Source organism: Polyodon spathula, chromosome 31 (assembly GCF_017654505.1).
Source record: "Polyodon spathula isolate WHYD16114869_AA chromosome 31, ASM1765450v1, whole genome shotgun sequence".
NCBI lineage: Eukaryota > Metazoa > Chordata > Actinopteri > Acipenseriformes > Polyodontidae > Polyodon > Polyodon spathula.
The window spans coordinates 2,966,884-2,984,897 of record NC_054564.1 but is presented as its reverse complement, the minus strand read 5'-3'; the positions used below and the strand labels follow the sequence as shown (position 1 = coordinate 2,984,897).

The 18,014-nt window shown below is 38.8% G+C and overlaps 1 protein-coding gene across 4 annotated transcripts in view; it reads left to right on the top strand.

Annotated features, from left to right (window-relative positions):
- Nucleotides 1-18,014, top strand: part of vsig8b (V-set and immunoglobulin domain containing 8b) — a 63,790-nt gene that overhangs the window by 31,189 nt on the left and 14,587 nt on the right. For all 4 annotated transcript variants that reach the window (XM_041233371.1, XM_041233374.1, XM_041233373.1 and 1 more), the window contains 2 exons: nucleotides 12,883-13,052; nucleotides 14,374-14,578. In XM_041233371.1, coding sequence (XP_041089305.1) covers nucleotides 12,883-13,052; nucleotides 14,374-14,578 — 375 coding nt within the window. The remainder of the gene's footprint in view (nucleotides 1-12,882; nucleotides 13,053-14,373; nucleotides 14,579-18,014) is intronic.

Below are 18,014 nucleotides of genomic sequence, written 5' to 3'. Positions count from 1 at the left end.
CTCTTTGTTTTAGTTAAAATCCTGGCAGCAGCATTTTGTACAAGTTGCAAACGGGATAAAACTTGACTTGGAATGCCAGAGAATAGACAATTACAATAATTAATTCTAGATGTTACAAAGGCATACGTCAGTCTCTCTGCGTCTTGCAGTGAAAGAGAACGTTTTATTTTGGAAATATTTCTAAGATGAAAGAAAGACACTTTAGTTACTCTCTTAATATTTTGAAAGAAAGAACTGGGTCAAAAAGTATACCCAAGAGTCTAATTTCAGCCTTCAGTGCAAAAGGGAAGATGTTTCGAGTAGATGCACAAAGGTTGGTCTTACTTAATTGTTTTTGTGAACCTAGCAACGTTACCTCTGTTTTATCTGAGTTTAACATAGGACGTTTTTTGACATCCATAGCTTAATGTCAGTGAGGCATGTAGTCAAAATATTTACGGTTGCAGTGTCACCTGGTTTCAGAGATAGGTATAGTTGAGTGTCATCGGCATATAAATGAAAGTTTACAACATGTCTGTGAACAATATTGCCCAAGGGTAGTATATATATAAAGAAAACAAAATCAGTCCTAGAACAGAGCCCTGCAGGACCCACATGTGGCTTCAGATAGAAAAGAGGAGTCATCCCTAATTTTAACTTATTGTGACCATTTGAGAAACAGGATTTAAACCAAGACAGAACACTTCCAGACAGTCCTGTGAAGTTCTCAAGACGTTCAATCAAAATTGAATGATCAATAGAGTCAAACGGTGCACTTACATCTAAAAGAATAAGAACTGAGGGGAGACCCATATCTGAAGATAGTAGCACATCATTTACCACTCTTATAAGGGCAGTTTCAGTACTATGACCTGGGCAAAAAACCTGACTGAAATGTCTCATAAACATTATGTATGGCAAGAAATGAATTAAGCTGGTTTGCTACTACGCTCTCTAAGACTTTAGATAAGTATTTTAAGCAGGGTTTGTACCACAGCAACCTTAAACGAATTTGGAACAAAACCAGATGAGAGGGAGTTGTTAAAACGGTAGTATCAATCATAGAATGCTTCTGTAAATAATATTGTGGGAACAGGATCTGAAACACAGGTAGTTGATTTTGTCTTAATAACCAAGTCAGTTAAATCTGACTGGTTAATCAGACAAAAGGCTACAAAAGATTGGCATGGGGCAGCAGGACCTGAGGAAGTAATATTTTTAATGTTAGAGGATGAATGCTCTAAGCTGGGTGCACTATCCAAAAATCTGATTTCTTATATTGCTAATTTTCCTATTAAAATGATTAATAAAATCATTGCTGCATGCTGGTAATCGGGTACTTACAAAGGCTCATTCTGCTTATTTGTTAGTTTAGCTGTTGTATCAAAGAGAAATCGAGGGTTATCTTTATTTGTTTCTTAAGGGCTGGGTAATAGGCTGATCTAGCTGAGGACAGCACAGCCTTATATTTCAGCACACTTTCCAAGCAAGATACAAAACCTGTAGTTTGGTGTTTTTCCATTTTTGGTCAAATTTACCACATGTTTGCTTAAATATACGTGATGTATCATTGAACCATGGTGAGCATTTTTTAGAAAACACTAGTTTTAATAGATGCAATGGTATCCAAGATATTACGTAGAGTTATGTTATAGTTATTAACAAGTACATCGACTGATGCTGGCTAAATAAAGGCTGAGGTTGACAATACTTCTAGGATTTAGCAGTGGTGTTGGAATTGAGAGATTGAGTTTTTGTGAAAGTATTATTGAATTTGGTATTAATAGTTAAAAAATTATAGCAAAGTGATCTGAAACTGCGAGATCAGAAATATGCAGGTTCTGGAGGTCAACACCAAGCATGATAACTAAATCCAATGTGTGGCCATGGATATGGGTCGGGCCAGAGACATGCCAACAGAATCAAGTAATAATATAACATATTTTCCAAGAGATCTAGGTTAACATCAGCATGTATATTAAAATAATCTACCATCATAATCCTGTCGTACTTGACAGCTAGTGTTGATAAACGTTCACAAAATGATAAAAACAGAGTTGGATATAGGAGGATGAACAGGGGTTGGATCACAAACAACAAAGGATAGAATTTCAAATGATGAATAACCTTCTGTCGTCTCATTTTAAAGATCAAATTCTTTGCCAAAAATCGTGGCAATGCCACCACCACAACCCACAGGACATGCTTTCTGAAAGAAAGAAAAGCCTCTAGGGTTATATTATCCTCCTGCTTCAACCAGCTCTCAACTACGGCTACAATATTTATATTTGATTCCAAAATAAAGTTGTTGATTAGGAGAGATTTATTATTCAGAGACCTTCTGTTTAATAATGCTTGACAGAGAGGGTCGATGAAGGACTAATAGGCTTGTCACTAGCTGAAATATTAATTTGAATTAGATTCTCAGAGCATGAACCCCGGAAGAAGGCAGGAAATTGATAATGGGGACTGATATTACTTCAAGGAAGCATTCTGGACGTAGTTTGGGTACAAAGCTGAGGTTTGTGAGTTGATTCACCAAATAACATACCAAGTAATGCTGTGCTTATGTGGGCAGGGAGTGATTGAACTGAAGAGATAGGGATGCATGTAAAATTATGATGTCATGCATTATTACATTAATTCTCTGTTTTGTGTTAATATGAATGAGCCTTTCCTGTTTGAGTGCAGATCATGTCTTTTAAAGAGCCCCAGTCTTTCCTAAAAACTATCCCAATTGTCAACGAAGCCTAGGTTCTCTAAGGCACACCATTTAGATAGCCAGCGATTCAGAGAGAAAAGTCTACTAAAGGCTTCACTTCCCCTCCTAACTAAGAGGAGAGGGCCAGAGATAATTATATTGTTTCATAGATTTTTTTTTGCTTTTAGACAGTGATTTAAAATGATCCTTAAGAATCTCGGATCACCACATATTGTTCATGGGCCAGACCAGATATCGGTACCACCTGAGGTGGCAAATTCTCATTGTGATTTTTGTTAAGATCTATGTCTATGGATTATATTTTGAAATGATAACCATGGCAGAGTGGCAGCTTAGTATTAGTTTACAGCATCTGAACATATCCCCTCTCAGAGTGACTTTTTTACAATTGGATAGGCATTATGATGTATGAAAATGTATGAAATGATCAGTCTGACTTTTCTGAATACACTATGTAACACAATTTTTGTTCCAGGGTAGTAAGTGTTATTTCCTAATTGCTTATGCCTCAAAAGTATAGAAAATGGCTATTATTCCCCACAAACTTTGCTTTTGTGACCAGGAGTGATATTTTGAAATGTACCTATTTCCAATGTGAAAACTGGCGAATTTGTGTCTTTTCGTTCATATAAAGTCAGAAAAAAACAACATATGAATCCAAATTAACATGTATTTATACTAAAGTAATTCAAAAATGACTACAAAAGATTTAGAAGTGAGTAGTTTTTCGAGATTTATGATTCCACTGTAAATCACTTTCATGAATCAGCCCCCAAATGTAATCTCCCATCATGTTCTCGTTATACTGTCCTTGGTAGCGGCGTTCAAAGTCCAGTATATCCTGGTGGAAGCGCTTGCCTTGCTCCTCCGAGTACGCTCCCATGTTCTCCTTGAATTTATCAAGATGAGCATCAAGGATATGGACTTTGAGGGACATCCTACAGCCCATTGTGCTGTAGTTCTTCACCAGAGTCTCAACCAGCTCCACATAGTTTTCGGCCTTGTGATTGCCCAGGAAGCCCCGAACCACTGCGACAAAGCTGTTCCAAGCCGCTTTCTCCTTACTAGTGAGCTTCTTGGGGAATTCATTGCACTCCACGATCTTCTTTATCTGTGGTCTGACGAAGACACCGGCTTTGACCTTTGCCTCAGACAGCTTAGGGAAGAAGTCTTGAAGGTACTTGAAGGCTGCCGACTCCTTATCTAGAGCTCTGACAAATTGTTTCATAAGGCCCAATTTGATGTGCAGTGGTGGCATCAGCGCCTTCCGGGGGTCCACCAGTGGCTCCCACTTGACGTTGTTCCTCCCCACAGAGAACTCGGTCCGCTGTGGCCAGTCCCGCCTGTGGTAGTGCGCCTTGGTGTCCCTGCTGTCCCAAAGGCAAAGATAGCAGGGAAACTTGGTAAAAGCGCCTTGGAGACCCATCAGGAATGCCACCATTGCAGCATCTTGATGCCATCTCAGAAAAATGCAGATATGTATCCACTTAGGCAGCTGGAACTAAACTGAACTGGTGGGCTTAAGGCCCCTGTATTTATACTACTATTTATATTACTGGAAAGTTCTAGAAGTTACTTCAAGTTTACTCAGCACTGAATCGATCTGGAATGTTCTGGAAAATAGGTACATTTCAAAAAATCACTGTCCTGGTCACAAAAGCAAAGTTTGTGGGGAATAATAGCCATTTTCTATACTTTTGAGGCATAAGCAATTAGGAAATAACACTTACTACCCAGGAACCAAAAAAAATAAAAAATTGTTACACAGTGATATCACTGCACCTTGGCCAAGGGAACACATGTATTGACATGATCAAACTATTAAATGTCATCAAAAAAGTCTTGGAACTGAACTGTGGTCATTTAAATATGACATTTTGCCATTTTTCCAACACTATTGGATTTATTTTGTTATAATTCAACCATAAGCATTGCTATCACACTTCTTTTTTCACTTTATCCCATTCCCCTGTTATTCAAGTATATGTGGTGCATAAATTTTATAAAAAAAATTAAGCTAATTCCTGCTGAGCTATGCAACATTTTCATTTTCATGATCACTCCCATAGGCAAGGCCATCATCCTCAGAGTCCCCCAGTTTGACTGAAACCTCTGTCTTTTTTCCCTAGTTACTGCATGTCTGCAGCTTGCCCATGTCAGTGCAGGTCAGTCCACGTGCAGCTTGGCAATTTACAGGAACACACACTTGCATGACAGCAGCTCCAAAACTGCATCTGGAGCTGGTGGTGCATGCATCCACTCAATGACAAGATTGCATTCGTCAACTGTCGTCCAACCACACTCTTCTGGGTCTGGTACAATTGGTTGGTTCTGAAGACAATGCCTCCAAATGGGTGAATGCATTAAGAGACAGTCTTTGCATGGTGGAAGCTGACTGGATTCCACTTCTCCTCGCTTGGCACAGAAAGGTTGATAGCGCAGTTCATTGACTGCACTGGTGCAGGTAGTCGGCATGTAGAGGTGAACTGCTGTGTCTTCAAACAGTTATGGAGAGACTTCCCATGACTGGCCAAGTTGACTGATGGAATCCTGGTAGGTCTTATCCTTTCTCAGCTGTTTCAGGGCACTCAAATTCCCACAACCTCCAAGAGCGTTCACAGTGTCACAGCCTATGAAGGCATATAATCCAATTAGGGCATTAAATACACTGCCTCCCACTGAACTTGCCAGTTTGCCAATGTCAAGGACCCTGGTACAGTTCTGTGTTCCACACTTCAGGTACATGTAGCAAGGTATGTCACTCACAATGCCAAGGCACAGTATCAGCACATCTGTGTCTTCACCAGTAATTACTATAGCCTTTGACTCTGTCTCTGCAGTGCGTGCACCAGCATGCAAGTGTCAGCTTCTTCTTGTGTAGACCTCAGTGATTGTGGATTCGACACCAGATTTATTGCATGTTGATCAGTTGACTTTTGTATTCAGATTGGTCAATTCTGAGGGGAAAATTGTAGAATGATTTATTGGGTTTGAGCCACTAGAGAATCATACAGTTGCTAGCCTTGCTGAATGTGTACTTGCAATGGTGAACAACTTGGGTTTGGACATCTCTAATTGCAGTGGACAATCAAATGACAATGCCAGCAATATGCCGGGTGATACAATGATGGTCTGCAGGCACAAATGACTAAACCCACTTATTCATTATGTTCCTTGTGCTGTTGACTTTTTAAATTTAGTGGGAGTTAACAGTATTAACAACAGCTGTTCAAATGCTATACATTTTTTCTGGTTTCTACAGTCACTATATGCTTTCTGCTCAGTGTCCACATATCGCTGGAAAAAGGTTTTCTGTAATGAGGGTAGCCAGTCATTTTTGACACTCAAAAGTCTGTCAGACACAAGATGGAGCAGTCATGCAGATTCCACAAAGCTCTGTGTCACTACAATGCAATACAATTCAGCAAGCCCTAGAAGACCTGTCAAAAGATATGTACTAGTCACATGACACCCAACTGGAAGCTGCTTCCCTTCAGAGCAAGATGAAACTATTGGAAACCACCTTTATGGCACGATTTTGGGACATTGTTCTTAAGGTTTAAATGACCAGTTTGCAGTTACAGAAAAGCAACATTGACTTGAATAAGCAGTTATTACAATCTCTTGAATTATTTGTGGCCTCCCTGCGAGACGAGTTCCATAATTTTGAAAATGGTGCTAAAAACACTGCACAACTGTTTCACAAAATTATCAAAGTGCTCTGACATACCCAAAAACGAAAACAATCTGCAGATAAATTGGGAGCACCTGAGACCTTACATGAAGCTGATTTGCTTTATTATTAATGTGTAAACATTTAACGGGTCTATTTATTAATGCATTTGCTACATTCATGTTTTTAATAGGGTGTGGGGGCCTCCAATTTTCTTTGTGCCCAGGGCCCCAATAAATCTTAATCCACCACATTATGTTTAAAGCACTAAATGGAACAGCATCAGATTACTTGTCAGAGTTGTTGTCTCTCTATTTGCCTCAGTGTGCATTGACGTCAGTTGATAGTGGCCTGCTCTGTGCTCCAAGGGAAAGGTTTAGGAAGAAAGAAGAGGCTGCTTTTTGTGTTCGAGCTCTGCACTGTGGAACTCTCTGCCCAAGCGCGTCAGGGGTTCGCCCACAGTGGCTACTTTTAAATCAAGGCTTAAGACTTATTTCTATAATTTAGCCTTCTGATTTTATTCTGACATGTCATGGTTATTTTAATTGTTTTATTTATTTGTATGTTTTTATGTATTTATCATTTTATGAGTGTATTTTTTTCCTTTTGTTAGTTAGTGCTTTTATAATATTTGTCATTGTAATTGTTGTTTATTTTAACCTGTGTGCAGCGCCTTGAATCTTGCGGCATGAAAGGCGCGCTATAAATAAAGATTATTATTGTTATAATATGAGAAATTTCAGGCTGGGTTTCGGCCTTGTCATAACACTGAGACAGCATTAGAATTAATGATGTGTTGTTATGCTCTGACACGGGCACACCTTTGGTTCTTATACTATTAGACTTAAGTGTTGCATCTGACACTTGATCATTCTGTTTCAATTGATGGCCTTGAAAATCTGGTAGGACTGTCAGGTTGTGCTCTGTCTTGGTTTCGAACAGGCTGCAAATCTGTTTTCTTTATCTATGCTGCCTCTGGGCAATATTATGCGTAGCTATGGGGTTAATTTTCATTGTTACACTGATGATACACAGCTATATTTATCCCTGAAACAGGGTGACACCTGTCTTGATGACATAAAAAAAATGATGCTTGAAAACTTTTTAATGCTAAATGCAGATAAAACAGAAGTGATGATTCTGGGATCTCAGAAGCAACAAAGTAATATGTGCGATTTACTCCTTGGTGGCTTCTCTCATGAATTTACAGACGAAATGAGAAATCTGGCTGTGACCTTCAACCCAAATCTTTCTTTTTAGACACACATCAGGAACATTACTAACATTTTTTATCATCTAAGAAATATCGCCAAATTGAGAAGTATTTTTCCTACTCAGATACTGGGAGATTGATGCATTCTTTTGTATCCTCTAGAATTGATTATTGTAATCCCCTATTCTCTGGTACTCAGCCACGTTATATTTCAACTGCAACCTATACAAAATGCTGCAGCTCGAATTTGAACCGGGACTAAGAGATAAGATCATATTACTCCTGTGCTAGCATCTCTGTACTGGCTTCCGGTCCGATTCAGGATAGATTTTAAGGTGGTGCTTTTAACTTATAAGGCTAAATGGCTTTTAATACCATTCCTAGATGTCCACTCAGATCACAGAATGTCAAGCTGCTTACTGTCCCACAAATACAAGTAAAAAAAGGGTGCTAGAGCATTCAGTTATAGGGTGCTAGAGCATTCAGGTAGGGGGTGCTAGAGCATTCAGGTAGAGGGTGCTAGAGCATTCAGGTATAGGGTACTAGAGCATTCAGGTATAGGGTGCTAGAGCATTCAGGTATAGGGTGCTAGAGCATTCAGGTAGAGGGTGCTAGAGCATTCAGGTAGAGGGTGCTAGAGCATTCAGGTAGAGGGTACTAGAGCATTCAGGTATAGGGTGCTAGAGCATTCAGGTACAGGGTGCTAGAGCATTCAGGTAGAGGGTGCTAGAGCATTCAGGTATAAGGTGCTAGAGCATTCAAGTATAGGGACCCAAAACTCTGGAATGATCTGCCTAGCTCTGTAAAGGAAGCACAAATGTCACTCCTTTTAAAAGAAGATTAAAATTGAATTGAAATAAAATGAATTTCCTTTTATTCTCTGGCTTGTTTTATTGTTCTGTGTTTCTTTTGTTTTTATTGCTTTGCTTGCATTATTTTATTAAATAATATTTGTCAATGTTTTTTATTCATGTGAAGCGCTTTGTGACGTGACTTTTATTAATTAATATTACTATTAATAACTAATCAATAACGTATCAGTCATAATACTTTGGGTACAGTGCTACCAATTATGTGTGTTTGTATGTGTGTGTAGGTGAATGTTTCTGTGTATTTGTATGTGTGTGTAGGTGAATGTTTCTGTGTGTTTGTATGTGTGTGTAGGTGAATGTTTCTGTGTGTTTGTATGTGTGTGTAGGTGAATGTTTCTGTGTGTTTGTATGTGTGTGTAGGTGAATGTTTCTGTGTGTTTGTATGTGTGTGTAGGTGAATGTTTCTGTGTGTTTGTATGTGTGTGTAGGTGAATGTTTCTGTGTGTTTGTATGTGTGTGTAGGTGAATGTTTCTCTGTGTTTGTATGTGTGTGTAGGTGAATGTTTCTCTGTGTTTGTATGTGTGTGTAGATTAATGTTTCTGTGTGTTTGTATGTGTGTGTAGATTAATGTTTCTCTGTGTTTGTATGTGTGTGTAGATTAATGTTTCTGTGTGTTTGTATGTGTGTGTAGATTAATGTTTCTGTGTGTTTGTATGTGTGTGTAGGTTAATGTTTCTGTGTGTTTGTATGTGTGTGTAGGTGAATGTTTCTGTGTGTTTGTATGTGTGTGTAGGTGAATGTTTCTGTGTGTTTGTATGTGTGTGTAGGTGAATGTTTCTGTGTGTTTGTATGTGTGTGTAGGTGAATGTTTCTCTGTGTTTGTATGTGTGTGTAGGTGAATGTTTCTGTGTGTTTGTATGTGTGTGTAGGTGAATGTTTCTGTGTGTTTGTATGTGTGTGTAGGTGAATGTTTCTGTGTGTTTGTATGTGTGTGTAGGTGAATGTTTCTGTGTGTTTGTATGTGTGTGTAGGTGAATGTTTCTGTGTATTTGTATGTGTGTGTAGGTGAATGTTTCTGTGTGTTTGTATGTGTGTGTAGGTGAATGTTTCTGTGTGTTTGTATGTGTGTGTAGGTGAATGTTTCTCTGTGTTTGTATGTGTGTGTAGGTGAATGTTTCTGTGTGTTTGTATGTGTGTGTAGGTGAATGTTTCTGTGTGTTTGTGTGTGTGTGTAGGTGAATGTTTCTGTGTGTTTGTATGTGCGTGTAGATTAGTTTCTGTGTGTTTGTATGTGTGTGTACATTAATGTTTCTGTGTATTTGTATGTGTGTGTAGGTGAATGTTTCTGTGTGTTTGTATGTGTGTGTAGGTGAATGTTTCTAAACAAGGGTAGTGTGTGTAGATTAATGTTTCTGTGTGTTTGTATGTGTGTGTAGGTGAATGTTTCTGTGTGTTTGTATGTGTGTGTAGGTGAATGTTTCTGTATGTTTCTCTGTGTTTGTATGTGTGTGTAGATTAATGTTTCTGTGTATTTGTATGTGTGTGTAGGTTTGTTTCTATGTGTTTGTATATGTGTGTAGATTAATGTTTCTCTGTGTTTGTATGTGTGTGTAGGTGAATGTTTCTGTGTGTTTGTATGTGTGTGTAGGTAAATGTTTCTGTGTGTTTGTATGTGTGTGTAGGTGAATGTTTCTGTGTGTTTGTATGTGTGTGTGGTGAATGTTTCTGTGTGTTTGTATGTGTGTGTAGGTGAATGTTTCTGTGTGTTTGTATGTGTGTGTAGGTGAATGTTTCTGTGTGTTTGTATGTGTGTGTAGGTGAATGTTTCTGTGTGTTTGTATGTGTGTGTAGGTGAATGTTTCTGTGTGTTTGTATGTGTGTGTAGGTGAATGTTTCTGTGTGTTTGTATGTGCGTGTAGATTAATGTTTCTGTGTGTTTGTATGTGTGTGTACATTAATGTTTCTGTGTATTTGTATGTGTGTGTAGGTGAATGTTTCTGTGTTTGTATGTGTGTGTAGGTGAATGTTTCTCTGTGTTTGTATGTGTGTGTAGGTGAATGTTTCTGTGTGTTTGTATGTGTGTGTAGGTGAATGTTTCTGTGTGTTTGTATGTGTGTGTAGGTGAATGTTTCTGTGTGTTTGTATGTGTGTGTAGGTGAATGTTTCTGTGTGTTTGTATGTGTGTGTAGATGAATGTTTCTGTGTGTTTGTATGTGTGTGTAGGTGAATGTTTCTGTGTGTTTGTATGTGTGTGTAGGTGAATGTTTCTGTGTGTTTGTATGCGTGTGTAGGTGAATGTTTCTGTGTATTTGTGTGTGTGTCGAGGTGAATGTTTCTGTGTGTTTGTATGTGCGTGTAGATTAATGTTTCTGTGTATTTCTATGTGTGTGTAGGTGAATGTTTCTGTGTGTTTGTATGTGTGTGTAGGTGAATGTTTCTCTGTGTTTGTATGTGTGTGTAGGTGAATGTTTCTGTGTATTTGTATGTGTGTGTAGGTGAATGTTTCTGTGTGTTTGTATGTGTGTGTAGGTGAATGTTTCTGCATGTTTGTATGTGTGTGTAGGTGAATGTTTCTGGTGTTTGTATGTGTGTGTAGGTGAATGTTTCTGTGTGTTTGTATGTGTGTGTAGGTGAATGTTTCTGTGTGTTTGTATGTGTGTGTAGGTGAATGTTTCTGTGTGTTTGTATGTGTGTGTAGGTGAATGTTTCTGTGTGTTTGTATGCATGTGTAGGTGAATGTTTCTGTGTGTTTGTATGTGTGTGTAGGTGAATGTTTCTGTGTGTTTGTATGTGTGTGTAGGTGAATGTTTCTGTGTGTTTGTATGTGTGTGTAGGTGAATGTTTCTGTGTGTTTGTATGTGTGTGTAGGTGAATGTTTCTGTGTGTTTGTATGTGTGTGTAGGTGAATGTTTCTGTGTGTTTGTATGTGTGTGTAGGTGAATGTTTCTGTGTGTTTGTATGTGTGTGTAGGTGAATGTTTCTGTGTGTTTGTATGTGTGTGTAGGTGCATGTTTCTGTGTTTGTATGTGTGTGTAGGTGAATGTTTCTGTGTGTTTGTGTGTGTGTGGTGAATGTTTCTGTGTGTTTGTATGTGTGTATAGGTGAATGTTTCTGTGTGTTTGTATGTGTGTGTAGGTGAATGTTTCTGTGTGTTTGTGCACCACTAGATTGAAAACCCCACCTGTTTTCATGCCAGATGACTGAGAGATCAGGCATGTTTTTGCACATTCAGACATTCCATTCACAATTTTAGGGCATTGTTGTTAAATGTCAGAACAATTTTTACCACACCCTGCCCCTAAACAAGGGAGGAAATAATAACAGAAACTCAGATAACATTATAGCAAAAAGCAGGGCGGAGGAGTAGATACTAAATACAGTTGAATATTCATTAATTTATCTTACTAACGTTTTTGTTTTAAGTTCTAGAAAAATGAAACCATAGTTTTGTCACTAAATTACTTAATTACCAACTTGCTGTAGGTATGTGAATGCAGTTATAGTTACAGCCTTTACTACTAACTTGCTGTAGGTATGTGAATGCAGGTATATTTACTGTATTTATTATTGCTGTGGGTATGTGAATGCATGCTGTGGGTGTGTGAATGCATGCTGTGGGTATGTGAATGCATGCTGTGGGTGTGTGAATGCATGCTGTGGGTGTGTGAATGCATGCTGTGGGTGTGTGAATGCATGCTGTGGGTGTGTGAATGCATGCTGTGGGTGTGTGAATGCATGCTGTGGGTGTGTGAATGCATGCTGTGGGTATGTGAATGCATGCTGTGGGTATGTGAATGCATGCTGTGGGTGTGTGAATGCATGCTGTGGGTGTGTGAATGCATGCTGTGGGTGTGTGAATGCATGCTGTGGGTGTGTGAATGCATGCTGTGGGTGTGTGAATGCATGCTGTGGGTGTGTGAATGCATGCTGTGGGTGTGTGAATGCATGCTGTGGGTGTGTGAATGCATGCTGTGGGTGTGTGAATGCATGCTGTGGGTGTGTGAATGCATGCTGTGGGTGTGTGAATGCATGCTGTGGGTGTGTGAATGCATGCTGTGGGTGTGTGAATGCATGCTGTGGGTGTGTGAATGCATGCTGTGGGTATGTGAATGCATGCTGTGGGTATGTGAATGCATGCTGTGGGTATGTGAATGCATGCTGTGGGTGTGTGAATGCATGCTGTGGGTGTGTGAATGCATGCTGTGGGTGTGTGAATGCATGCTGTGGGTGTGTGAATGCATGCTGTGGGTGTGTGAATGCATGCTGTGGGTGTGTGAATGCATGCTGTGGGTGTGTGAATGCATGCTGTGGGTATGTGAATGCATGCTGTGGGTATGTGAATGCATGCTGTGGGTATGTGAATGCTTGCTGTGGGTATATGAATGCAGGTATAGCTACAAACTCTTTCAGGGCACTTACTTGGGTTTCAAAGTGGGACAGCAGATTTTTGATTTTTGAGTGTATTTGTCTCCCCATCTGCAGATATCACTGTGGCAATGAAGGTGACCTCTATTGGGCCACAGACAGTCCGCAAAGCCCGGGGTGGGACAGTAGTTCTGGGATGTACTTTCATCGCTGATGTCACAGATAGGGGAGAGCTGGACATTGAGTGGTCGAACATGAACCCAGATACAACGCAGAAAGATGAGCAGGTGAGAGAGAGGTGGGGAAGAGAGGTGGGGGGGGGAGAAGGGGAGAAGGAAAGACATCGATCAAAAAAAGCTCTTACTTTTTCTTTCATTTACCTACACTCAGTTACTATAAACCTACTTTTTACCTCTTTTGAGGACACAAATAATCAAGTTTTAATCAGCTAATAATAATTTACAGAATAATTAGTACCTGATATAATACTCATTGGTTAAAAACTGTGTAAAAAAATCTGTAATTTATCAGTAAAACATGGTTTATAAAAGTGATTCATGAACTGAAAACTTGATTCAATTAATTAAAATTAGTTTAAATCGACCCTATATCTTCTTGCTATTACAAATCAAGGGTACTCTTTTAGCTTTGTAGATCTAACCAACACAGAAAACAAAGGATGACACTACAAACCAGATCACATAAACTAAAAATGTCACCCCATAAAATGGTGCAGTCATTTGACTACTATGGTGATGCTACGTCTCTCCCTGGACAAATTTATTACTGTTTAGCTGTACCTTTTGCAGCACGACAGTCAGTGCCATTGGGTTAATATTTGTTACTAATGTAACAATTACTAATGTACCAGAATGCTTGGCTATGGCATTAGGTGTAGAAAAGTCAATGATTTGGTACGTGTGTACATTAGTCTAATAACCCTGTACAGTGCTTAACCTATAAAGCTGTAGTCGAGTGCCATAGGTAGGAGACCATGCAATTTGTGTTCTGCCTTATAAAGAGAATACAAGTGCTAGTGTAATAACATTATAAAGAGTTCTCTTATAACTAGGGAGCACTGTATTAGTTTATAGAGATAGCTTCAAATATGATTGTTTACCCTCCTCTTCCGTTTTTACAATGTTTCTCCAATACTGAGACAATTATTTTATCCATAAATGTCTGAAAACTGTAGTATACAAGTCCAGTGATGAGGTTGTATAATGCACTGGTGAGTATTGTGTCCAATGCTGGTCATTACAGTACTGGGCCCTCAAGAGAGTCCAACAACGATCAACCAGGCTAATCCCAGTTCTTACAGGATTAAGTTGTGAAGGCAAGCTGAAATAACTGAATCTATTCAGCCTGGAACAAAGAAGGATTAGGGAAGACATGATTGAAGCCTTAAAAATCTTAAAAGGAGTTGACATAGTTAACTCTAACTAATACACAGTCAAAAACTATGAGCTTGTTAAACAAGAGCCCAGTGCTTTTTTCAATAATCCAATCAATCTATGTAGCAGCAGTGCCTATAAAATGAGATTTTGAGTGGTGGGTGACAGTTCTGATTAATAATTATTAATGTTGCATTATTGATTCCTTCTCCAGATCCTGGGGTTTTCTGGGGGTGAGGTGTTTCATTACGGCAGCCAAGATCTCAGCAAACGTTTGAACTTCACAGATAAGAACCCAGCATTGGGTGATGCCTCTATTTCCATAACAGACCTGGAACTTGGAGACACATCAACCTACCAGTGCAAAGTGAAGAAAATGCCGGGCATTGATACACGCAAGGTTACATTGGTGGTGGAGGGTAAGACACATGTTTAATTAAATATTATAATATTTTTTTGAAGTGCATCAGTCTTAAACATATTGAGTTATCAGCCACTATTTCTAAAGGTGCGTTTACACTTACAACTCAGACCTGAGCTGGCTTAGGGTTAATCAGATTAAACGATTCTTATCACTTGAGCTCCCATTTACACTTGAGCACAGACCTAAACTTGGCCCTGTATGTGCACGCATAGCCCCTGAACTGTAATATGTACCTGATGACATCATATTGACCAAACCTTGTGTGAAGACATTTCCCCACACCAAAACACAGAGGTGGAAGTGTTTAAATCAAAAACAAGCCTGTCATTTGTGTCACTTGTGTGTTTTTACTTCAAGGTGGTAATTCCATGCCAATTCAAATTAAACTCTGCAATCAGAAATGGAGCGAAGTACCGAAAACTTGCATATCGGTACCGTCTACTTGACAGACCTCTGATTTGTAAATAACACCTGTTTCTATTTCCACTTCCAAACACTCTTTTTAAGGGGTACGTGAGCATTAAAGAAACAGGTGTTATTGTATAAATGTACACACCGGTCTGACAGCTCTTCTTATATGTAAATTTAGGCTAATGTCACGATAACGCACCCCTGGGACCTGGAGAAATGTTTGTCATATCTAGATGTTTATTATAATAGGGTTTGGCAATTTGCTGCATCAGAATAATGAAGAACCACCCAATTTGAATTGCACATCAACAGATTGTACTTTTATGAAGACTATTTATTTATTTATTTATTTATTTATTGCATTTATATAGCGCTTTTATACAAAAGTATCGCAAAGCACTGTACAGTACAGAAAAAAAAAGAACAGAGCACAATGCATTTGTATAGCATGTCACGCATACAGCTGCAACAATCAGACTATTTAAATAACAGTATACGCATAATAATACAAAAGCAGTCATTTTAAAGTTACATTAAAACCCACTAAGATAAGAAAGACGTTTTATAAAAGTGCATTTTTTTGTCTTGACTTGCAAACTGTAATGGTTCCAGCTTCCCTAGAAAGGCAGAGCATCCCATAATTCATTCCAAGGCATGGGTGCACAAACTTTTTACACACACACACCCCCACACACACCCCAGACACATAAAACATAAAATGTCAGAATTAACTTTACATTTTAACAGGTGTTTTTTTTCCCCCAATCGTTTAAATCACATATTTTTTCCTTAATCACAAAAAGTCCAGATTTAGCTAAATACATAAGTGTATCTCACATTCAACATCTCACTTAGTGAGTGAACGTTTAGCTGACATGTTAAAACTGTGTTTCTAAGAAATAAATCAATAAATTTCAATATTTTGTTTATACTTGGCAAGTCAACATTTGCTAACAGTTCTAACAAATAAATCTGTGAAAAAATACATGTAACTGAAGTCTTTGTTTTTTTTTAACTTGGCAATTCCACATTTATTTGTGTTTTCACAAAACAAAGTATGCACACCGAGAGCAAAGTGAACAACACAAATACCCACGAGTACAACAAAATGATGTCGCTACTTATGAAAAGAAAAGACTCTCTTTGCTCCTTTTGTGGAGACGAAATAAAATAAATAAAACACAAAAAACATGTGGCAGTGTTGCCTTGCCCCTGTGTGTTTTACTGTGTTGTATGTTGCGTGTAGTGTGTTAATGTTGGTGCATTGTATTTGGTACATGGCATATGGGTTATGCACATGAGTGTTTACACAAAGTATATTTGTATTTAGGCAGGAGAATTGCACATCACTTCACATGCAGATAAAATGTAATAATATGTGAGCACGGGTAATTGCACTTTATTAATTCATGTGCAGTTGTACCGAGACTCCAATTGAATGATTGATTAGCAATCGAGTCTTGGTACAGCTGCATAAAAGCAGCATGTTTTCACTCACTCAGGGTTGTGTGTTCGGTGAGTGGAGAACAGGTGGGGAGAAGGAGAAAACAAAAAGACAAGTAAAAGTAAATTAATTTAACTCACCGTGTTTGTCTGTTCGTCCACTCGTTTGTCTGTATGTTTAGTGTTAGTCTGTTTTGTTTGTATATTTATTTTGGCTCAAGTGCCGTGTTCTGTTTTGGTGTCAGTGTTTTTGTTACAAACCTTTTATTTTCTGTCTGTTTAATTATTAAACAGCGCATCAGCGCCTTCATCATTTCCAAACCTGTGTTCTGTGTTGGTTCCTGTTTCTGGTCTGACGTCACCCACTGCAGCCGTCTTTGTGATACACACACACACTAAAACAAAGGAAACAGTTCAGGGAATACCACCAGCTTGTTAAACAGCTAATGTGATTATTATTATTGCTCAACATTATTAAAACAAAGAAGCTTTATTTTATAGAAATACGAAACCAGCTGGTGCTCCCCGTCACTTTGACTAAAATTAAGGTGAAATAGAGATAGACATACAATAATTTTTCAATTGTTCTGCTATTTCTTGCTATGGGGCATCCTTTGTTTTATTGTCTTTATAACCATGAACACTGGCATCATAAAGGACATTATATTTTTCGACTTTAATAATTACATTCTCATTGTGGCAATGTGGTTTACAGTGCGCCGGTGTAGAGGTGATGCAATGCGTAAACAGATAACAAATAACAAAGTTCACGGTCCAAACAATTATTTATTTGTAATCCAGGTTGTGTTGGCGGCCGCAAATAATAATCCCAGGCAATACACTCAATATGTATTACACAGTTTAAACCACGGGTTACAGTCCTGAAATAATAAACACACAAAGACACACAAACACGATCACAAGTCCAGAGTGGGTGCTAATGTGCAAGTGGTGAAATATAGTTTATTAGAGCACAGTAGTGCAGCACTGTCCGGGTTGGTGCTGGCCTTTAGTGACAGCAGGTACTTACGAGTTTGCGAGTTCCAGGACCCACGGCATATGCAAAATGCAATATTGCGTGCTTTTCGCCTGTTGATTGACATTTCAATACATACAATGTTGCACTGAAGCAGAAGCCCACTGACAACTACAAGATGATTCCTGGTCAATGCCCTTGGAGGAATTAGAAGCTAGTATTGCACTAGTATATGCCTGTGGAGCATTTGGTGCCAGAAGCCTGTCACTGTACAGTTTCTGGATCAGTAAGTGGGGAGTTGCTTTTTTTCTCAGACAATGTCACGGAATCGTTTTGTGAAATTTTGTGATTGCTGCATTTTGATCTTAACCAAACCAGAAGCGCCCAACTTCAAAATGATAAATTTGCCCTGTCATCTGAAATTTTGACCCGCTTCACTGACAATAGCATTCTCTGCTACAAACCAGGACAGAATATTACAGTGGAAGAGCAGCTTTTCCCAACACAAGCAAAGTGTTTCTGGACTCAGTACATGGCTAATAAACCACACAAATTCTGGATCAAGTTTTGGCTGGCTGCGGACGTCCAGTCCAAATATTTG